This window comes from Cherax quadricarinatus, chromosome 26 (assembly GCF_038502225.1).
Source record: "Cherax quadricarinatus isolate ZL_2023a chromosome 26, ASM3850222v1, whole genome shotgun sequence".
Taxonomy (NCBI): Eukaryota; Metazoa; Arthropoda; class Malacostraca; order Decapoda; family Parastacidae; genus Cherax; species Cherax quadricarinatus.
The window spans coordinates 19,764,085-19,789,146 of NC_091317.1; the positions used below are offsets into that span (position 1 = coordinate 19,764,085).

At 39.8% G+C, this 25,062-nt stretch overlaps 1 protein-coding gene across 14 annotated transcripts in view; it reads left to right on the top strand.

Annotated features, from left to right (window-relative positions):
• Positions 1 to 25,062, top strand: part of LOC128691673 (protein lap4) — an 854,149-nt gene that overhangs the window by 343,446 nt on the left and 485,641 nt on the right. For 12 of the 14 annotated variants that reach the window (XM_070088850.1, XM_070088860.1, XM_070088857.1 and 9 more), the window contains one exon: positions 18,816 to 18,839. The exons of the other annotated variants lie outside the window; for them this stretch is intronic. In XM_070088850.1, coding sequence (XP_069944951.1) covers positions 18,816 to 18,839 — 24 coding nt within the window. The remainder of the gene's footprint in view (positions 1 to 18,815; positions 18,840 to 25,062) is intronic. 14 annotated transcript variants of the gene reach the window in all.

The following is a 25,062-nucleotide window of genomic DNA, read 5'->3' on the forward strand; positions in this document are numbered from 1 at the left end:
TCAAACAAAAATGATCCTAAATGGATGAACAATAGATTAAAATATCTGATTGGTCAAAAGAGAGGCATATATAGGCAAATCAAAAGAGGAGAGGGGCAATTAAGAAATCGATATATTCAGTTAAAGAGAGAAATAAAAAAGGGAATTAGAAAAGCAAAAAGAGATTATGAGGGTAAAGTTGCAAGAGAATCGAAGACTAACCCAAAAGGATTCTTTCAGGTATACAGAAGTAAGATCAGGGACAAGATAGGCCCACTCAAAAGTTCCTCGGGTCAGCTCACTGACAGTGATAAGGAAATGTGTAGAATTTTTAACACATACTTCCTCTCAGTTTTTACACAGGAGGATACCAGCGATATTCCAGTAATGATAAATTATGTAGAACAGGACGATAATAAACTGTGCACGATTAGGGTCACAAGTGACATGGTCCTTAGGCAAATAGATAAATTAAAACCTAACAAATCCCCAGGCCCTGATGAACTGTATGCAAGGGTTATAAAGGAATATAAAGAGGAGCTTAGCACACCTTTGGCTAATCTTTTCAACATATCACTACAAACTGGCATGGTGCCAGATAAGTGGAAAATGGCAAATGTGATACCTATTTTCAAAACAGGTGACAGGTCCTTAGCTTCGAACTATAGACCAATAAGCCTAACCTCCATAGTGGGAAAATTTATGGAATCAATAATTGCCGAGGCAGTTCGTAGCCACCTTGAAAAGCATAAATTAATCAACGAATCTCAGCATGGTTTTACAAAGGGGAGTTCCTGCCTTACGAATTTATTAACTTTTTTCACTAAGGTATTTGAGGAGGTAGATCATGGTAATGAATATGATATTGTGTATATGGACTTCAGTAAGGCTTTTGACAGGGTCCCACATCAGAGACTATTGAGGAAAATTAAGGCACATGGAATAGGAGGAGAAATTTTTTCCTGGATAGAGGCATGGTTGACAAATAGGCAGCAGAGAGTTTGCATAAATGGGGAGAAATCAGAGTGGGGAAGCGTCACGAGCGGTGTTCCACAGGGATCAGTGTTGGGCCCCCTGCTGTTCACAATCTACATAAACGACATAGATGAGGGCATAAAGAGCGACATCGGCAAGTTTGCCGATGACACCAAAATAGGCCGTCGAATTCATTCTGACGAGGACATTCGAGCACTCCAGGAAGATTTGAATAGACTGATGCAGTGGTCGGAGAAGTGGCAGATGCAGTTTAATATAGACAAATGCAAAGTTCTAAATGTTGGACAGGACAATAACCATGCCACATATAAACTAAATAATGTAGATCTTAATATTACGGATTGCGAAAAAGATTTAGGAGTTCTGGTTAGCAGTAATCTGAAACCAAGACAACAGTGCATAAGTGTTCGCAATAAAGCTAATAGAATCCTTGGCTTCATATCAAGAAGCATAAATAATAGGAGTCCTCAGGTTGTTCTTCAACTCTATACATCCTTGGTTAGGCCTCATTTAGATTATGCTGCACAGTTTTGGTCACCGTATTACAGAATGGATATAAATTCTCTGGAAAATGTACAAAGGAGGATGACAAAGTTGATCCCATGTATCAGAAACCTTCCCTATGAGGATAGACTAAGGGTCCTGAATCTGCACTCTCTAGAAAGACATAGAATTAGGGGGGATATGATTGAGGTGTATACAGTGGACCCCCGCATAACGATCACCTCCGAATGCGACCAATTATGTAAGCGTATTTATGTAAGTGCGTTTGTAAGTGTATGTTTGGGGATCTGAAATGGACTAATCTACTTCACAATATTCCTTATGGGAACAAATTCGGTCAGTACTGGCACCTGAACATACTTCTGGAGTGAAAAAATATCGTTAACCGGGGGTCCACTGTAAATGGAAGACAGGAATAAATAAAGGGGATGTAAATAGTGTGCTGAAAATATCTAGCCTAGACAGGACTCGCAGCAATGGTTTTAAGTTGGAAAAATTCAGATTCAGGAAGGATATAGGAAAGTACTGGTTTGGTAATAGAGTTGTGGATGAGTGGAACAAACTCCCGAGTACAGTTATAGAGGCCAGAACGTTGTGTAGCTTTAAAAATAGGTTGGATAAATACATGAGTGGATGTGGGTGGGTGTGAGTTGGACCTGATAGCTTGTGCTACCAGGTCGGTTGCCGTGTTCCTCCCTTAAGTCAATGTGACCTGACCTGACTAGGTTGGGTGCATTGGCTTAAGCCGGTAGGAGACTTGGACCTGCCTCGCATGGGCCAGTAGGCCTTCTGCAGTGTTCCTTCGTTCTTATGTTCTTATATAGTTTTGGAGTGGTTGGTGCAATTATTTAATAAATGTATGGAAGAGGGTAAGGTACCTAGGGATTGGCAGAGAGCATGCATAGTTCCTTTGCATAAAGGCAAAGGGGATAAAAGAGAGTGCAAAAATTATAGGGGGATAAGTCTGTTGAGTATACCTGGCAAAGTGTATGGTAGAGTTATTATTGAAAGAATTAAGAGTAAGACGGAGAATAGGATAGCAGATGAACAAGGAGACTTTAGGAAAGGTAGGGGGTGTGTGGACCAGGTGTTTACAGTGAAACATATAAGTGAACAGTATTTAGATAAGGCTAAAGAGGTCTTTGTGGCATTTATGGATTTGGAAAAGGAGTATGACAGGGTGGATAGGGGGGCAATGTGGCAGATGTTGCAGGTGTATGGTGTAGGAGGTAGGTTACTGAAAGCAGTGAAGAGTTTTTACGAGGATAGTGAGGCTCAAGTTAGAGTATGTAGGAAAGAGGGAAATTATTTCCCAGTAAAAGTAGGCCTTAGACAGGGATGTGTGATGTCACCGTGGTTGTTTAATATATTTATAGATGGGGTTGTAAGAGAAGTAAATGCGAGGGTCTTGGCAAGAGGCGTGGAGTTAAAAGATAAAGAATCACACATAAAGTGGGAGTTGTCACAGTTGCTCTTTGCTGATGACACTGTGCTCTTGGGAGATTCTGAAGAGAAGTTGCAGAGATTGGTGGATGAATTTGGTAGGGTGTGCAAAAGAAGAAAATTGAAAGTGAATACAGGAAAGAGTAAGGTTATGAGGATAACAAAAAGATTAGGTGATGAAAGATTGGATATCAGATTGGAGGGAGAGAGTATGGAGGAGGTGAATGTATTCAGATATTTGGGAGTGGACGTGTCAGCAGATGGGTCTATGAAAGATGAGGTGAATCATAGAATTGATGAGGGGAAAAGGGTGAGTGGTGCACTTAGGAGTCTGTGGAGACAAAGAACTTTGTCCTTGGAGGCAAAGAGGGGAATGTATGAGAGTATAGTTTTACCAACGCTCTTATATGGGTGTGAAGCATGGGTGATGAATGTTGCAGCGAGGAGAAGGCTGGAGGCAGTGGAGATGTCATGTCTGAGAGCAATGTGTGGTGTGAATATAATGCAGAGAATTCGTAGTTTGGAAGTTAGGAGGAGGTGCGGGATTACCAAAACTGTTGTCCAGAGGGCTGAGGAAGGGTTGTTGAGGTGGTTCGGACATGTGGAGAGAATGGAGCGAAACAGAATAACTTCAAGAGTGTATCAGTCTGTAGTGGAAGGAAGGCGGGGTAGGGGTCGGCCTAGGAAAGGTTGGAGGGAGGGGGTAAAGGAGGTTTTGTGTGCGAGGGGCTTGGACTTCCAGCAGGCATGGGTGAGCGTGTTTGATAGGAGTGAATGGAGACAAATGGTTTTTAATACTTGATGTGCTGTTGGAGTGTGAGCAAAGTAACATTTATGAAGGGGTTCAGGGAAACCGGCAGGCCGGACTTGAGTCCTGGAGATGGGAAGTACAGTGCCTGCACTCTGAAGGAGGGGTGTTAATGTTGCAGTTTAAAAACTGTAGTGTAAAGCACCCTTCTGGCAAGACAGTGATGGAGTGAATGATGGTGAAAGTTTTTCTTTTTCGGGCCACCCTGCCTTGGTGGGAATCGGCCAGTGTGATAATAAAAAAAAAAAAAAAATTATGTATGTCACGAGAGGTGTTGTATTGTGTTGTTGTTGGGTATATAAGGGCCACTGAGTGTAAGCCGTCCATAATTTTGGTGAAGCAGCAGCTGAGTGGCGGTGGTTTTTGTAGCCCTATACAACTCCAACAACATTGGAGGAATTGGTAGAATCACTGAATCACTAAAGAAGGAACCCACTACCACCATCACTATGACCTTCTACCACTATTACAACTGTTACCACCATCACTGCTACCTTCTACCACCATCACTACTACCTTCTACCACCATCACTACCACCAAAGAAAGCTTCTAGTGCCAGCCCTTTGGTAAAGAATGTGAGAAACACATAATTTATGAAAAAGTTTGTAGAAAAATACAAAGATGGTGGTGGTAGAGTGGAAGCAGTTGTGAGTGGTTGATGAACATAAGAAAGGAGGATCACTGCAGCAGGCCTGTTGGCCCATGCTCGGCAGGTCCTTTACAATTCATCCCACTAACGAAACATTTTCCCAACCCAGTCCTCAATGCTACCCAAGAAATAAGCTCTGATAACTCTATCCACGCATTTGGGACTTGCAAATGAGCGGATAGAGTTATCAGAGCTTATTTCTTGGGTAGCATTGAGGACTGGGTTGGGAAAATGTTTCGTTAGTGGGATGAATTGTAAAGGACCTGCCAAGCATGGGTTAACAGGCCTGCTGCAGTGATCCTCCTTTCTTATGTTCTTATGTTCATCAACCACTATCACAACTGCTTCCACTCTACCACCACCGTCTTTGTATTTTTCTACAAACTTTTTCATAAATTGTGTTTCTCACATTCTTTACCAAAGGGCTGGCACTAGAAGCTTTATTTGGAGCCATGGTAGCTTATTTAGCACTTGTAAGCACTAAAATCAATGGAATATCATGAAATACTTCGTAGGAGCATGTGAGGGGACCGTCACTCACTGGTAAACAATGGCACACTGGCTGGGAAGGAAAGGCCGAGGCGGCTCAGAGCGTGAGTACGCGTCCGGGACGAAGGACTATTAGGACTATTAGCGAGTTACCGGACCATTTGCGAGCCAATATTTTGACAAAAAAACAGGACTACAGTATTTCCGAAATGGATGACTTTCAGGCCGGACGATTATTGAGGGACCACTGTATATATATATTTTTTTTTTCAACAAGTCGGCCATCTCCCACCGAGGCAGGGTGACCCAAAAAGAAAGAAAATCCCTAAAAAGAAAATACTTTCATCATCATTCAACACTTTCACCTCACTTACACACAATCACTGTTTTTGCAGAGGTGCCCAGAATACATCAGTTTAGAAGTATATACATATAAAAATACACAATATATCCCTCCAAACTGCCAATATCTCAAACCCCTCCTTTAGAGTGCAGGCATTGTACTTCCCATTTCCAGGACTCAAGTCTGGTTGTATAAAATAACCGGTTTCCCTGAATCCCTTCACTAAATATTACCCTGCTCCCACTCGAACAGATCATCAGGTCCCAAATACCATTTGTCTCCATTCACTCCTATCTAACACGCTCACGCATGCATGCTGGAAGTCCAAACCCCTCTCCCACAACACCACCTTTACCCCCTCCCTCCAACGTTTTCGAGGATGACCCCTACCCCGCCTTCCTTCCCCTACAGATTTATACGCTCTCCATGTCATTCTACTTTGATCCATTCTCTCTAAATGACCAAACCACCTCAACAAACCCTCTTCAGCCCTCTTACTAATACTTTTATTAACTCCACACCTTCTCCTAATTTCCACAGTCCGAATTCTCTGCATAATATTTACACCACACATTGCTCTTAGACAGGACAACTCCACCGCTTCCAACCGCCTCCTCGCTGCAGCATTTACAACCCAAGCTTCACACCACTATATTTTCATACATTCCCTTCTTTGCCTCCATAGATAAAATATTTTGCCTCCACATATACCTCAATGCACCACTCACCTTTTTTCTTTCATCAATTCCGTGATTAACCTCATCCTTCATAAATCCATCCGCTGACACGTCAACTCCCAAATAGTATCTGAAAACATTCACTTCTTCCATACTCCTCCTCCCCAATTTGATATCCAATTTTTCTTTAAATCATTTGATTATCTCATCACCTTACTGTTTTCTATGTTCACTTTCAACTTTCTACCTTTACACACACTCCCAAATTCATCCACTAACCTATGCATTTTTCTTTAGAATCTCCCATAACCACAGTATCATCAGCAAAAAGTAACTGTGCCAATTCCCATTTTGTATTAATTCCCCATAATTTAATCCCACCCCTCTCATGAACACCCTAGCATTTACTTATTCTACAACCCCATCTATAAATATATTAAATAACCATGGTGACATTACACATCCCTGTCTAAGACCTACTTTTACTAGGAAGTAGTCTCCCTCTCTTCTACACACCCTAACCTGAGACTCACTATTCTCATACAAACTCTTTACAGCATTTAGTAACTTACTGCCTATTGCATATACAGTGGACCCTCGGGAAAAGGCTTCATCGATTAGCACTAAAATTGGTTAAGGGCTTGCATTGACGTCAAAATATTGGCTCGGCTAACGCCAAATAACTCGGTTAAGGGCTTTCGTCCTGAACGTGTCGACGCGGCCTGAGCAGGCCCAGACACTCCATCACTCCATGTACAGCCAGTGTGCCATTGTTTACAAAGCCAGTGAGGACGATTCCACATGTACATGCGATATATTTTGTATTACTCCATTGTTTTTCGTGCTTGTAACTGCTAAACAAGAATGTTTCTAGTGCCAGCCCTGTGATAAAGAAAGAAACTCAATGAAATTCAAGAAAAAACTCGTAGCTACACTCCCTGCATGTCAGATGCACTCCCTGCAAGCCTGCTACACTTGCTGCCTGCTACACTGCCTGCATGCCTGCTACTCTCCCTGCATGCCTGCTACACTCCCTGCATGTCAGCTGCACTCCCTGCATGTCAGCTACACTCCCTGCATGCCTGCTACACTCCCTGCATGCCTGCTACACTCCCTGCATGCCTGCTACACTCCCTGCATGCCTGCTACACTCCCTGCATGCCTGCTACACTCCCTGCATGCCTACTACACTCCCTGCATGTCCCAGAGTGTTCAAGAAAAACAATGTCCTGTCTCATCACTCATCAACAAGTCCACAATAAGGGTAAGTGTCATTTCAGTATTGTTCATTCAGTTATTGTGCATGTATCATTGTTTTCTGTGTAAGGAAATGTATATTTCATGTAAAAAAAATTATATTGTTTAATACTTTTGGGTGTCTGGAACGGATTAATTGGATTTCCATTATTTCTTATGGGGAAAATTAATTTTGCTAAAGGCTAGCTCTCTGGAACTGATTAAAGGTGTTACCCGAGGGTTCACTGTACTTGCAACATCTGTCACATTGCTCCCCTATCCACTCTATCATATGGCTTTTCTAAATCCATAAATGCAGTGAAAAGTTCTCTACCTTTATGCAAATACTGTTCATATATATGCTTCAATGTTAACACTTGATCACATCTCCCACCAACTCTAAAACCTCCTTGCTGATCTGCAATCCTACATTCTGTCTTACCTCTAATTCTTTCAATAATAACCCTACCATACACTTTTCCTGATATACTCAGTAAACTAATTCCTCTGTAATTTTTACAATCTCTCTTGTCCTCCTTCCCTTTATATAAAGGAAGTATACATGCTCTATCTCCCCCTGCTTTTAACATTTCTGTCATGATCCTATCAGTTCCAGCTGCTTTACCCCCTTTCATTATATGTAATACCTCATGCACCTCCCCCACACTTGCATCCTGCTCTTCTTCACTCCTAAAAGATGGTATACCTCCCTGGCCAGTGCATGAAATTACCGCCTCCCTTTCTTCGTTGACATTTAAAAGTTCCTCAAAATATTCCCACCATCTACCTATTACCTCCATCTCTCCATCTAACTCACCTACTCTGTTTTTAACTGGCAAGTCCATTCGTTCCCTAGACTTTCTTAACTTGTTTAACTCGCTCCAAAATTTTTTCTTATTTTTTTCAAAATTTCTTGACAGTGCCTCTCCCATGCTTATTATCTGCTCTCCTTTTGCACTCTCTCACCACTCTCTTCGCCTTTCTTTTACTCTCCATATACTCTGCTCTTCTTATAACACTTCTTTGTAAAAACTTCTCATATGCTTCCTTTTTCTCTTTTATCACACCATATACTTTCATCATTCCACCAATCACTCCTCTTTCCTCCTGCACCCACCCTCCTATAGTCACAAACTTCTGCCCCACATTCTAATACTGCATTTTTAAAACTATTCCAACCCTTTTCCACCCCCCCCTCCTCACTACTCATACTTGCACTAGCCCACCTTTCTGCCAATAGTTGCTTATATCTCACTCGAACTTTCTCCTCCCTTAGTTTATACACTTTCACCTCTCTCTTACTTGTTGTTGCCATTTTCCGCTTGTCCCATCTACCTCTTACTCTAACTGTAGCTACAACTAAATAATGATCTGATACACCAATTGCCCCTCTATAAACATGTACATCCTGGAGCCTACCCATCAGCCTTTTATGCACCAATACATAATCTAACAGTCTACTTTCATTACGTGCTATATCATACCTTGTATATTTATCCTCTTTTTTTTAAAATATGTATTACTTACTACCATGCCTCTTTCTACACATAGCTCAATTAAAGGCTCCCCATTTTCATTTACCCCTGGCACCCCAAATTTACATAGTACTCCTTCCACAACATTTTTACCCACTTTAGCATTGAAATCCCCAACCACAAGTACTCTCACACTTGGTTCAAAACTCCCCACGCATTCACTGAACATTTCCCAAAATCTCTCTCTCTCCTCTGCACTTCTCTCTTCTCCAGGTGCATATACACTTACTATAACCCACTTTTCACATCCAACCTTTATTTTACTCCACATAATCCTTGAATTAATACATTTATAGTCCCTCTTTTCATGCCATAGCTTATCCTTCTACATTATTGCTACTCCTTCTTTAGCTCTAACTCTATTTGAAACCCCTGACCTAATCCCATTTATTTCTCCCCACTGAAACTCTCCCACCTGCTAAGGCTTTGTTTCACTTAAAGCCAGGACATCCAACTTCTCATTCATAACATCCACAATCATCTCTTATCATTCACACAACATCCTCACACATTCAAACATCCCACTTTGACAATTTCTTCTTTTTCTTTTTAGTAAGTTATACAAGAAAAGAGGTTACTAGCCCATTGTTCCCGGCATTTTAGTTGACTTTTACAACACACATGGCTTATGGAGGAAAGATTCTTATTCCACTTCCCCATGGATATAAAAGGAAAAGTAATAAGACCAAGAACTATTAAGATAAATTCAAAGAAAACTCAGATGAGTGTATATTAATAAACGTATACATGTATGTGTAGTGTGACCTAAGTGTAAGTAGAAGTAGCAAGATGTACCTGTAATCTTGCTTGTTTATGAGACAGACAAAAGACACCAGCAATCCTACCATCAAGTAAAACAATTATAGGCTCTCGTTTTATAGTCACTTAACAGTATGGTAATACCTTCCTGGGTGGTTGCTGTCTACCAACCTACTACTAGTCCCATTTAGCTCTTCTTATTCCCTTTTTAATGTCCCACTTAATGTCAGTTCTATACTGATTCATAAGATGACCCTCACCTCTTTTGATGTGCCTATAAATTTCTTTCTTCTGCCCTAAAAGATATTTGAGCCTATTATTCATCCATTTAGGGTCATTTCTATTTGATCTAATTTCTTTATACAGGATAAATGTTCTTTGGGCAGCACGTATAGTGTTAAGAAAGCTGTCATATGGATAGCTTTCTTTGTTACCCGAGTCCACAGATGATAAGTGTTCTCTAAGCCCATTGTAATCTGCTAAGCGAAAATCTGGGACCGTTACTGAATTATCCTACTGTCATATTTCCATTCAGTGCAAAAGTTAATTGATTTGTGGTCACTTGTGCCTAGTTCCCCTGTAATTTTTAAATTATTAACAAGGGTTTCCTAGTTGGCCAGAAGCAAGTCAAGCAGGTTATTTCCCCTTGTAGGTTCTGTCACAAACTGCTTCAAAAAACAATCCAGAACTGTACTTGTAAGAAGTCGTTAGCTTCTAAATTCCCAATCAAGAAATTCCAATCTGCTAAAGTTAAAGTCTCCTAGGATTACTACATTATAATGCCTTGTGGCCTCAACAGTTTCCTCCTATAGCAGTCTCCTGTTGTCCCTGTGAAAAAGACTCGGGAGTCATGGTAAGCAGAAATCTAAAGCCAAGACAGCAATGCCTAAGTGTGTGCAATAAGGCTGACAGATTATTTTTTAATTAACACATCAGCCGATTCCCACCAAGGCAGGGTGGCTCCCCCCCAAAAAATTTCATCATCATTCAGTCCATCACTGTCTTGCCAGAGGGGTGCTTTACACTACTGTTTATAAAACTGCAACATTAACACCCCTCCTTCCGAGTGCAGACATTGTACTTCCCATCTCTAGGACTCAAGTCCAGCAGTGCCGGTTTCCCTGAATCCCTTCATAAATGTTACTTTGCTCACACTCCAACAGCACATCAAGTATTAAAAACCATTTGTCTGCATTCACTCCTATCAAATATGCACGCATGCTTAATGGAAGTCCAAGCCCCTCACACACAAAACCTCCTTTACCCCTTCCCTCCAACCTTTCCTAGGCCAACCCCTACCCCACCTTCCCTTCACTACAGATTTATACACACTCAGTCATTCTGTTTCGTTCCATTCTCTCTGCATGTCCGAACCACCTCAACAACCATTCCTCAGCCCTCTGGATGACAGTTTTGGCAATCCCACACCTCCTTGTAACTTCCAAACTACGAATTCTCTGCATTATATTTACACCACACATTGCCATCAGACTTGACATCTCCACTGCCTCCAGCCTTCTTCTCACTGCAACATTCATCACCCATACTTCACACCCATATAAGGGAGTTGGTAAAACTATACCCTCATACATTCCCGTCTTTGCTTCCAAGGACAAAGTTCTTTGTCTCTACAGACTCCTAAGTGCACCGCTCACCCTTTTCCCCTCATCAATTCTGTGATTCACCTCATCTTTCATAAATCCATCCGCTGACACATCCACTCCCAAATATGTATCTGTATACATTCACCTCCATACTCTCTCCCTCCAGTCTGATATCCAATCTTTCATCACTTTAATCTTTTTGTTATCCTCATAACCTTATTCTTTCCTATATTCACTTTTAATTTTCTTCTTTTACATACCCTACCAAATTCATCCACCAACCTCTGCAACTTATCTTCAGAATCTCCCAAGAGCACATTATCATCAGCAAAAAGCAACTGTGACAACTCCCACTTTGTGTTTGATTCTTTATCTTTTAACTCCACACCTCTTGCCAAGACCCTCGCATTCACTTCTCTTACAGCCCTATCTATAAATATATTGAACAACCACGGTGACATCACACATCCTTGTCTAAGGCCTACTTTTACTGGGAAATAATCTCCCTCTTTCTTACATACTCTAACTCTATGATTTATTTCAAGAAGTATAAGTAACAGAAGTTAATTTATGCTGCTTACTTTTGGTCTCCTTACTACAGGATGGATATAGACTTATTGGAGAACATACAGAGAAGAATGACTACAATTATTTACTGTATAAGGAATCTCCCGTATGAAGATAGACTTAGAGCCTTGAATCTCCACTCTCTGGAGAGACATAGAATGAGGGGGAGATATCATCGAAGTGTATAAGTGGATTAGGGGTATAAACAAAAGTGAAAGTAATAAAGTACTGAGGGTGTCGAACCAGGTAATTACCAGAAATAATGGATTTGAGGTGGATAAATTTAGATTTAGAAAGAACATAGGTAAGTACAGTGGACCCTTGGGTAACGACGTTAATCCATTCCAGAGAGCTTGTCTTTAACCGATTTTTTTGTTATCCGAATTAATTTTCCCCATAAGAAATAATGGAAATACAATTAATCTGTTCCAGACACCCAAAAGTATTAAACAAAATAATTTTTTACATGAAATATACATTTCCCTGCACAGAAAACAATGAGACATGCAGAATAAACAATACTTACCTTGGTAGGTAAGACACATAGGCAACACTTAGGCAACTTTATTCCGAAATGTTTCGCCTACACAGTAGGCTTCTTCAGTCGAATACAGAAAGTAGGCAGGAACAGTAGAGATGGGAAGATGATGTAATCAGTCCATCACCCTTGTAGTCATAGATTTGAGGTTGTCAGTCCCTCAGCCTGGAGAAGTTCAGTTCCATAGTCAGGAACTATCTGAAGATCAAGCGAGAGTGCGGAGACTTAAATACTGTCGGAAGGAGAGGTGCAGAGTAGTAGTAGTGAGAATGCAGCCACTGAGAGGTCACGTCTCTCTCAGATCAAACAATTCTCACTTGAAAAAGTTGTCCAAGGTGTTTTCTATACCAAGATGCCATTGTGTTGCAGTGTCTGACAGGGTGAATATCAAAATGGTATACAATACCGACAGGTTGGTAGGTAAGACACATAGGCAACAGTTAGGCAACTTTATTCCGAAACATTTCACCTACACAGTAGGCTTCTTCAGTCGAATACAGAAAGTAGGCAGGAATTGTTGCCTATGCGTCTTACCTACCAACCTGTCGGTATTGTATACCATTTTGATATTCAATACTTACTTTTATTGAAGTTGTATTGATGAGTGGTGAGATGGGAGGAGGGCAGAGGATGGAAGAGTTTACAATTGTTTGGAAGGGGAATCCCCTTCCATAAAGACTTCAGGTAACAAGTCCTTTTCTGGGGTTACCTCCCTTCTTTTTTTATAATGCCACTAGGACCAGCTTGAGAGTTACTGGACCCCTGTCGCACCAAAAATCTGTCCAGAGAGCTTTGTTTCTGGGGTCTCTCTAAGATTTCCCTAAAATGGGACACAATATTGTCATTGTAGATGTTGCCAGCATGGCCTGCAACAGCTTCCCAAGCAAAAAGCTTTGATAATTCAATTCACTCATGCACAAGTTCCAGTCAGATCAAATCGTGTGTGTGGGGAAGTACCTTGTCTGGTATGTGGGGAAGTACCCTGGCTGGTATGTGGGGAAGTACCCTGGCTGGTATGTGGGGAAGTACCCTGGCTAGTATGTGGGGAAGTACCCTGGCTAGTATGTGGGGAAGTTCCCTGGTTGGTGTGTGGGAAGTGCCCTGGCTGGTATGTGAGGAAGTACCCTGGCTGGTATGTAGGGAAGTTCCCTGGCTGGTATATGGGGAAGTTCCCTGGCTGGTGTGTGGGAAGTGCCCTCGTTGGTGTACATAAGAGAGCAGGAACACTGCAGCAGACCTGTTGGCCCATACTACCACCATCACTTCCACCATCACTACCACCCTTTACCACTACCACTTTCGTATCTTTCTACAAACTTTTTCTTAAGTTCTGTAATGTTTCTCACCCTCTTTACCACAGGGCTGGCACTAGAAGCTTTCTTTGGGCTCACTAAAAACAATGGAATAATACAAAATATATTGCATGTACGCGTGGAATCGTCCTAAACAATGGCACACTGGCTGTACATGGAGTGTCCGGGCCACTCACGCCGCGCTGACACATTTGGGACAAATGTCCTTAACCAAGTTCTTTTTCGGTAACCGAGCCAATATTTTGACGCAAAAACCTGTCGCTTTCCGATTTTTTCATTATCTGATGATATTGTTACCTGAGGGTCCACTGTACTGGTTTTCGCACAGAGTTGTGGTTGTGTGGAACAATCTTCCGAGTAGGGTGATCGAGGCTAGGACCTTGGGTAGCTTTAAAAAGAGATTGGACAAATATACGAGTGGGAGGGGCTGGGTTTGATTGGTATCATTGGGTACGGGGGTAAATTCTTGGGTAGCTTTGGGTAGGGGTGCTTTTGATAAGGACCTGCCTTGTATGGGCCAGTAGGTCTTCTGCAGTGTTCCTCCATTCTTATGTTCTTGTGTAGCATTTATTCTGTTAGTGGGTTGGATTTGTGAAGGACCTGCCAAGTATGGGCCAACAGGCCTGCTACAGTGTTCCTCCTTTCTTATGTTCTTATGATGAAGCTGCCTTTATTTTGCTTGTGTTAGAAATAGTGATTAATGATTATTCCAAGCATTTACATCTGCAGAAATTAGGCTCTCTGATCATTAGTTGGGTGTCGTTGAATTTCATGGGGTGATTGGTGGAATTCCAGTGTTGTACGCAGGCATTGTTCAAGTTATTATTTCTACATGCATTAATGTGTTCATTGAGATGTGTTTCAAGGTTCCTTGCTGTTTCACCTACTTATATCCTGTCACAGCCTCCACAAGGTATAGTGTAAACTCCTGCATTGACTGGTTGATGGTGGTTCGATTTTGTTTACAGTGAAACATATAAGTGAACAGTATTTAGATAAGGCTAAAGAGGTCTTTGTGGCATTTATGGATTTGGAAAAGGCGTATGACAGGGTGGATAGGGGGGCAATGTGGCAGATGTTGCAAGTGTATGGTGTAGGAGGTAGGTTACTGAAAGCAGTGAAGAGTTTTTACGAGGATAGTGAGGCTCAAGTTAGAGTATGTAGGAAAGAGGGAAATTTTTTCCCAGTAAAAGTAGGCCTTAGACAAGGATGTGTGATGTCACCGTGGTTGTTTAATATATTTATAGATGGGGTTGTAAGAGAAGTAAATGCGAGGGTCTTGGCAAGAGGCGTGGAGTTAAAAGATAAAGAATCACACACAAAGTGGGAGTTGTCACAGCTGCTCTTTGCTGATGACACTGTGCTCTTGGGAGATTCTGAAGAGAAGTTGCAGAGATTGGTGGATGAATTTGGTACGGTGTGCAAAAGAAGAAAATTAAAGGTGAATACAGGAAAGAGTAAGGTTATGAGGATAACAAAAAGATTAGGTGATGAAAGATTGAATATCAGATTGGAGGGAGAGAGTATGGAGGAGGTGAACGTATTCAGATATTTGGGAGTGGACGTGTCAGCGGATGGGTCTATGAAAGATGAGGTGAATCATAGAATTGATGAGGGAAAAAGAGTGAGTGGTGCACTTAGGAGTCTGTGGAGACAAAGAACTTTGTCCTTGGAGGCAAAGAGGGGAATGTATGAGAGTATAGTTTTACCAACGCTCTTATATGGGTGTGAAGCGTGGGTGATGAATGTTGCAGCGAGGAGAAGGCTGGAGGCAGTGGAGATGTCATGTCTGAGGGCAATGTGTGGTGTGAATATAATGCAGAGAATTCGTAGTTTGGAAGTTAGGAGGAGGTGCGGGATTACCAAAACTGTTGTCCAGAGGGCTGAGGAAGGGTTGTTGAGGTGGTTCGGACATGTAGAGAGAATGGAGCGAAACAGAATGACTTCAAGAGTGTATCAGTCTGTAGTGGAAGGAAGGCGGGGTAGGGGTCGGCCTAGGAAGGGTTGGAGGGAGGGGGTAAAGGAGGTTTTGTGTGCGAGGGGCTTGGACTTCCAGCAGGCATGCTTGAGCGTGTTTGATAGGAGTGAATGGAGACAAATGGTTTTTAATACTTGACGTGCTGTTGGAGTGTGAGCAAAGTAACATTTATGAAGGGATTCAGGGAAACCGGCAGGCCGGACTTGAGTCCTGGAGATGGGAAGTACAGTGCCTGCACTCTGAAGGAGGGGTGTTAATGTTGCAGTTTAAAAACTGTAGTGTAAAGCACCCTTCTGGCAAGACAGTGATGGAGTGAATGATGGTGAAAGTTTTTCTTTTTCGGGCCACCCTGCCTTGGTGGGAATCGGCCGGTGTGATAATAAAAAAAAAATAATAATAATAGATTCCTTATGGAAGTGCTGGATGCGATGGCGTTGCTAGTGTTTGTTTGGGTACCTTGGAAACGTTCATTGCAACCTGGCTGTTGGGAAGGATTATAACTTTGTTAGGAGTGGTGTTGGTGCATGGAGAATTGATGATCTTAAGAGTTCTTTTCTTGTAGTCTTCGATGAAAAAGGAAGGAAGTTGTAGATCGGTGAAGGTTTTGTACTTAAAAGTACATTCCTCATCAAGAAACTCAGGGCTACAAATTACGTATGCTATTAGGAAAAATCTGATGATGATGATGCGTCTTTTGGTCTTAGTATCACGGTCAGTGGTGAAATACTTGTGTAGTATATATATATATATATATATATATATATATCTATATATATATATATATATATATATATATATATATATATATATATATATATATATATATATATATATATAATTTTTTTTTTTTTTTTTTTTTTCAACAAGTTGGTCGTCTCCCACCGAGGCAGGGTGACCCAAAAAAGAAAGAAAATCCCCAAAAAGAAAATACTTTCATCATCATTCAACACTTTCACCACACTCACACATTATCACTGCTTTTGCAGAGGTGCTCAGAATACAACAGTTTAGAAGCATATATGTATAAAGATACACAACATATCCCTCCAAACTGCCAATATCCCAAACCCCTCCTTTAAAGTGCAGGCATTGTACTTCCCATTTCCAGGACTCAAGTCCGACTATAAGAAAATAACCGGTTTCCCTGAATCCCTTCACTAAATATTACCCTGCTCACACTCCAACAGATCGTCAGGTCCCAAGTATCATTCGTCTCCATTCACTCCTATCTAACACGCTCATGCATGCTTGCTGGAAGTCCAAGCCCCTCGCCCACAAAACCTCCTTTACCCCCTCTTTCCAACCCTTTCGAGGACGACCCCTACCCCTCTTTCCTTCCCCTATAGATTTATATGCTTTCCATGTCATTCTACTTTGATCCATTGTCTCTAAATGACCAAACCACCTCAACAACCCCTCTTCTGCCCTCTGACTAATGCTTTTATTAACTCCACACCTTCTCCTAATTTCCACACTTCGAATTTTCTGCATAATATTTACACCACACATTGCCCTTAGACAGGACATCTCCACTGCCTCCAGCCGTCTCCTCGCTGCTGCATTTACCACCCAAGCTTCACATCCATATAAGAGTGTTGGTACTACTATACTTTCATACATTCCCTTCTCTGCCTCCATAGATAACGTTTTTTGACTCCACATATACCTCAACGCACCACTCACCTTTTTTCCCTCGTCAATTCTATGATTAACCTCATGCTTAATAAATCCATCCGCCGACACGTCAACTCCCAAGTATCTGAAAACATTCACTTCTTCCATACTCCTCCGCCCCAATTTGATATCCAATTTTTCTTTATCTAAATCATTTGATACCCTCATCACCTTACTCTTTTCTATGTTCACTTTCAACTTTCTACCTTTACACACATTCCCAAACTCATCCACTAACCTTTGCAATTTTTCTTTAGAATCTCCCATAACCACAGTATCATCAGCAAAAAGTAACTGTGTCAATTCCCATTTTGAATTTGATTCCCCATAATTTAATCCCACCCCTCTCCCGAACACCCTAGCATTTACTTCTTTTACAACCCCATCTATAAATATATTAAACAACCATGGTGACATTACACATCCCTGTCTAAGACCTATTTTTACCGAGAAGTATTCTCCCTCTCTTCTACACACCCTAACCTGAGCCTCACTATCCTCATAAAAACTCTTAACAGCATTTAGTAACTTACCACCTATTCTATATACTTGCAACATCTGCCACATTGCTCCCCTATCCACTCTATCATATGCCTTTTCTAAATCCATAAATGCAATAAAAACTTCCCTACCTTTATCTAAATACTGTTCACATATATGCTTCAATGTAAACACTTGATCTACACATCCCCTACCCACTCTGAAGCCTCCCTGCTCATCCGCAATCCTACATTCTGTCTTACCTCTAATTCTTTCATTTATAACCCTACCGTATACTTTTCCTGGTATACTCAGCAAACTTATTATTATTGGAGGCAAATTAGATGAGAAAGAAGATAGAATGTTCAGTGAGAACATTTATTGCAAGTGCTGTACACTATAAAACAAGATGTTTATGATTTTGTAAGTCATGGATGTAGGTTATATTATCACAATAAAAACTGTTAGCAAAAGTTATATGGTACATGAAATCCATGGCTAAAGGACATAATTATATGGTTGATAAAGATAGGATATTGAACATTCTAGTTGCATAAAGAAAGAGCGAGAGAGTTGTTATACACATTGAAAACGTTTATAATTAGGAGTTCTTGTGCTAGGTCTAGCCTTCGATTTCATACAGGTAGGTAGTAGGTTGAGCAAAGGGCTAGTAACCCCTTTTCCTGTACACATTACTAAAGTTAAAAAGAGAAACTTTTGTTTTTCTTTTTGGGTCACCCTCCTTTGGTGGAATAAGGCTGGTTTGTTGAAAGGAGGAGGTGGTAGTAGATTGGTGGATAGCATCCACCAAGGAAGGTAATGCCATCCTGTCATATGAAAATGAAATGGAAGTGCTTTTTTTGGGGTGTGGGGGGGGGATTCATGAAGATATAAGATAGTAGATATGTAACTCTAAATCTTACAAACCTCTACTTGGAGTCAGTACTGTATACACTTACTTTTATCTTCACTTGTTTCTTAACATTTCTTACTTCTACAATATTTCCTTTGTAATTTAAGAGGCTTGGTGTGAACCTAGGCCAAAGGGGCATTGATCCTCGGAACCATTAAAATATAGAAAACAAGAGTAAAAGATAATTGACGGTATTGTAAGTACAGTACATCATTACTTATTAGTTTATGCTTATAAAATAAAGTATTTTGATTTCTATATTATTTTAAAGAGATTAATAATTTTCTTCTTTTCCACAATGTCTGTAATGGATTCATCAATGTATCCAGCCACTGCGAAGTGAATTGCGCAGAGTAAGTTACATTATTAAATGTGTTTACTAGGTCTGAAGAAATAAACCTTTTTGAATTAAGGTAACATCTTTAAAGTTAAAAATCACATAAGGATATAATAGACACTTCATATATTTTAATTTTTTTTTATACAGCATTTGTGTTAACTGATCTCCAACTCGTGCTTTTGTATTTGTGTATTTTTTTTTTTTTGTGTTAAGTGCAGTATATTACTTTTATAGTAAATTTATGTAAAACACACTTATTCCTATATGGTTGCCTTATACTGTACTATTATTTAGCATTTGTTGTCCTTGGTGACTGTTATTATTTTTTCTCTTAATTGATGGCTTAGAAATGCTTTCATAATTAATAATTTTATTATGTGAAAGCATATTCTCTTGGACTATGGAAGTTGCTGTTTTACTTTAGCCGACAAAATTGTTTTTGTCCATTATGCACAGTTACATAATGGCTCACGAGTTGAAATTAAGTAGAGTAGGTGCAGCTGTCTTTCTGACTAAATTAAAGACCTAAATGTTTACAGTCTTCATTGGAGCCACATACCCATACATACAGTGGAACCTCGGTACTCAAACTTAATCTTTTCCAGAAGGCTGTACAAATACTGTACGAATATTTCCCAACCAATTTTCTGTTTGGTTGGCTGTTATCACTACTCATCTTAGGCTCCACTGTGACTTATTTATACATATAATATAAAAAACACCAACAAATGCAAAAAAAAAAAAAAAAATTGTTGGGTCGAGTGCCAAGCAAACAGTTGACTACAGAGTGATTTTTTTTCCAAACAAAGCATTCAGATACCGAATTGTTCAAGTAGGGAGCTGTTTGAGTACTGAGATTCCACTGTATGTTCCATTTAAAAAGTCTGAAATAGCGTTTTTAACCCTTTCAGGGTCCGTGCCGTAGATCTGCGGCTTTACGTTCAGGGTCCAGACCATGAGCTCAGCTCACTCTGATAAGCTGTGAGTGGTAAATTTGGGCCTAGATATGAGAGAATACATCTATGTGGTATGTGTGCACCACATAAAACAAATCCTGCAGCACACAGTGTATAATGAGAGAAAAAACTGAGACCGTGATTTTCGTTTAAAACAGCGACTTTGCAGTGTTTTTTCATATGTTTTTTATAGTGTTATTTGCAATTTCTTGGTCTCATTTGATGGAATGGAAAATATATTACAGAAGTAAAGATGGTTTTGATTGGTTTTAGTACTGGAAATAGCTTGAAACTGAGCTCAAAGTAGCGGAAATGTTAAATTTTTGTTGATGTTCAAGAGTAAACAAACAACCTCACACGTCTAATACACGCCACCTGGTGGGTCTAATATATGTACATTCACAAATGTGATGATGATATTTATACAATCATTACAATATTGCGTAAGAGTAAATCTTCTGTTTTTTGGTTTGAATAAAAATTCATTTTGCGAATAAAAAACAAAAATGGAATTAATTTGTATAGCCTGAAAACATAACTGATGAGCAGAGGAAATGTTAGTTTAGTGCCAGGAATGCCTGCATTGTTTATTTTGGACCCTATTTTGAAATTTGTGTTAAATTGGCCAAATTACCAATTTCCGATCACTTTATTTTGTAATTGAAACAGTTGACTGGGCGATTTTTTGTGCTCAATTGATAGAATAGAAGTGATACTAGTGAAATAGCTAAGAATTTGGTCGACTGGAATAATGTAATTGGCCTAAAATGGGAGTCAAAGTCGGCAAAATTGCCGATTTGTAAATATTGCTGACACATCAAAATTCGCGAGAGCATAATTTCGTCAATTTTCCATCAAATTTCATACTTATTGCCTTCAGAAAAAGATTCCCTACCATTTCATAAGAAAAAATAACAAAAAGTTTTTTTGAAAATTCATAAGACACTGGTGCACCCTTTGAAATTTGGCCTCTGGACCCTGAAAGGGTTAAAGGTAAATATTGCAAGATTTGTATACATTTAATTAGCTGAATTTGTGGCAAATATAATATCTGTTCTGTATCTACTTAGTAAAAAATTGGAAAATATAATACGAATTAAATATTTCTCTCAATGTCCAGTTTAAAAAAAATCTGAAATTATAGAGAATCTTTTTTCTGAAGGTAATTACACCAACAGTATGAAATTTAATGGACAACTTAGTGAATTATGCAAGTACAAACTTCGTAGTCTCAGCTCTGTTTACCCATCGGTGATTTTGCCCATTTTGAATCCTATTTTAAGCCAATTCCAGTGCTGCTTCATTCAACCAAATTCTTAGCTGTTTTGCTAGTATGCCTTCAGTTTTATTGGTGGGCACAAGAAATCATCCATTCAGCAATTACAACAAATCCATAAAGTTCACAGAATTAAAAAACTGACCAGTTTTACACAAAATTAAAAACTTAATTTTAAAAGTAGTCCAGCATAAACAATATTGACATCCTTGACATTCAAGCAACATGTCCCTGTTCATTAATCACATCCCCAGGCTTCTCTTATATTAAACTTACCTTCCATGTTCATTTGATAATCACACAGAAATAGAAGGTTTACTCTATTTGTCAGATAAAATATAACCAGGAATGATTAGTCATGGTTTACAGTGTTCCAATAGTTAACCCTTTGAGGGTCGAGAGGCCCTCTCCCAAACTTGTTCTCAGGGTCGCAAAATTTAAAAAAAAAAAAAAAAACTTATGAAATGATAGAGAATCTTTTTCCGATCATAATGCCTCCAAAAGTATGAAATTTGATGGAAAACCTACAGAATTATGGTCTTGTAAAGTTAGCATCAGCAATTTCACCCAATTCAAGCCCTATTTTTGGCCAATTCCAATGTTCCAGTCAACTAAAATCATAGCTATTTCACTAGAACTCCATTTGTTCTGTCGATTGAGTACCAGAAATTGCCCATTTACTGATTTCAACTACCCAATAAAGTCATCAGAAATTGGCAATTTGGTCAATTTCACACAAATTTCAGATACCAATTTCAAAATAGGGTCCAGAATAAACAAGACAGACATTCCTGGCACTAAAATAACATTATCTGTTCATTAGTCACATCTCCAGGTCCCTCTTAAATTACTTTTGCTTTCCTTTTCAAATTTTTATTCTCACAAAAAATAAAATATTTACTGTTATACCATTTCTGCAATGATGCAGTAGTATACATAAGTAATATCAGCACACTCATGAAAGAATATTAGACTCACCAGTTGATGTGTATTGGACTTGTGGCATGATTTGTTTACTCTTGAACATCGGTAAAAATCGAACATTTTCGCTATTTTGAGCTCAATTTCAAGGTACTTGTCATTGTGAAACCAATCAAAATCATCTCTGTTTCTGTTTCCATTCTATCAGATGAGACCAAGAAAATGAGAATACAACTATAAATACCATATGAAAATACGCTCGAAAGTCTCTGTTTTAAACCAAAAATACTGTCGGAGTTTTTTTTTTCTCATTATTCACTGCGTGCTTCAGGATTTCTTTTATACTGTGCACACTAACCATGCAGACCCATTCTTTCATATGTAGGCCTACTAGCTTTCTTCCACCAGATTTGAAGGCGCTAGGATTTATGCGTACAAGTACGTGACCGACCCTGGTTGCAATAACGTACAAGTACATGACCGACCCTCAAAGGGTTAAGTCAGACCTTTTAAAAACCTATAAAACAGACCAGGGGAGGGAGAGAGGGAGCCTTACTTGTCCTCAGGAAAATTAGCAAAAATTGAATATTTCTGCTACTTGAACTCTATTTCAAGCTACTTCCATTATTAAAACCAACTAAAATCATTTGTATATTTTTTGATCCATGAAATGATACCAAATGAAACCATAAAAACTATGTGAGAAAACACCTCAAATTCGCTGTTTTAAACCACACACTGAGAGTTTTGCTATTCCCATCATGCACCATGTGGGGCAGGATTTTTTATATACTGTGCACACTCACTGCACAGACCCATTCTCTCATATCTAGGCCAGAATTTACCACTCACAGCTTACTGGAGTGAGCTTAACTCATGATGTAGAACTATATGATGGACCCTGGCCTCAGTGATGTAGTTCTGTGTGAGAGCCACTGAAAGAGTTAAGATGCATGTTTCTCTCTAGGTCTCTGTTTATAAATATCTCTATGTCTCTTAAGTTTCACAATGTTCCTGGAGATCTGTCTATTGGTCTGCTTGTCTCTAGGTCTCTCACTGCCTTTTTAGCATGTAGGATGTTCATGCCCCAAGGCACTCGGAGCCTTTTTTTTTTCTTTTTTTTTTTTTTTTACCTCTCCTTCCAACCATTCCTGAGACAATTCCTACCCCTTTCTGTCCATCTCATCTCAGGTTTATGTACAATACCCTCTTAGTCATTCTATTCTGGCTCAAACTGCCTCAGCAACATTTTCTCAGCTCTCATAATTATACCCTTGCTGACCCCACATCATCATGGGGTCAGCAAGGATATAATTCTGTATGATATTCACACCACACACACAGCTCTTTGATATGACATATCCACTACCTCTAGCTTTCTTGTTGCAACTTTCAAAACCAGTACTTCATACCCATGTTAGTGTTGGTACCACTACTCTGCTACATTCCCCCTCCTTTTTCTTCTTTGCATCCATGGTTAATTTTACAGCTTCTTTCCACTGATGTTGTAACACATACCCTGCCTTCCCATCTATTCTGTGGTTCACCTCACCTTGTATAGACCTATCTGCTAACATGCCCACTCCCAACTATCTGAATATTATGTAAATATTATGCAGAAAATTCGGAGTGAGGGTTTGTTGAGGTGGTTTGGTCATTTAGAGAGAATGGATCAAAGTAGAATGACATGGAGAGCGTATAAATCTGTAGGGGAAGGAAGGCGGGGTAGGGGTCATCCTCTGAGAGGTTGGAGGGAGGGGGTAAAGGTGGTGGTGTGGGTGAGGGGTTTGGACTTCCAGCAAGCGTGTGTGAGCGTGTTAGATAGGAGTGAATGGAGACAAATGGTATTTGGGACCTGATGAGCTGTTGGAGTGTGAGCAGGGTAATATTTAGTGAAGGGATTCAGGGAAACCGGTTATTTTATATAACTGGACTTGAGTCCTGGAAATGGGAAGTACAATGCCTGCACTCTAAAGGAGGGGTTTGAGATATTGGCAATTTGGAGAGATATACTGTGTATTTTTTATACATATATACTTCTAAACTGTTGTATTCTGGGCACCTCTGCAAAAACAGTGATTATGTGTGAGTGTGGTGACAGTGTTGAATGATGAAAGTATTTTCTTTTTGGGGATTTTCTTTCTTCTTAGGTCACCCTGCCTTGGTGGGAGACGGCCGACTTGTTGAAAAAAAAAAATCTACTTCCTCCATACTCCCCCTCTCTCCAATCTGCTGTTCAATTTATCTTTGCCTGGAGTTTTTGCTGCTGCTCATCACTTTGTTCTTTTCTGTGTTCACTATTAATTTCCTTCTATTATTACATTCCCTCTTAAATTCATTCACTAACCTTTGCAATTTGTCATCAGAATCCTCCAAAAGAATAGTCATCAATGAAGAGCAATTGTAATAACTCTCACTTTGTATCAGATTCAACATCTTTTGATCGCACACTTCCCCACCTTCACATCCTCATGTATAAATATGTTAACCATCTGATAGTACACATCCTTTTCTAAGTCCGACTTAGGCTAGCAAATAGTCCCCCCTCCCATGAAACATGTAGTAAATAAATTTGGTGTAGTATGGGTCTGGGTCTAGTGCATAAATCTTACATATTCCACCACACACTAAAGTTTAAAACTTTTTATAAACTCACCAACAAAAGCAATTTTTTTACATTGCTATTTAAATTTAAGGACATGGACTAAGTGAGGAGGGGTAATAGGAGTTTACATTTGTGCATTCATAATATACAGCCTGGAGTCTTTGGGAAAGGAATGTATCTAAATTCACCAAGTTTTTGCTGAGCTACAGTTTCCTTAATTTTTTTGTAAATGTAGGAAGCAAATTTTGCCTGTACTCAACAAACAAAGAACAGAAAACACTCCTAAATCGTGTATTATCATCTCGAACAACAGTGTACAGTAGAACTGATTTTATATGCATCGAATATTATTCGTTTTGGATTTAGGCCACTTTTTTGAGCGAAATTTTGGTCCGGATTTCGTACCTCCACCCAGAAATTATACGTATCAGACGCATCCGCTCACCCTGGAAGCTGCCACTCACGCGTACGTGCCTCA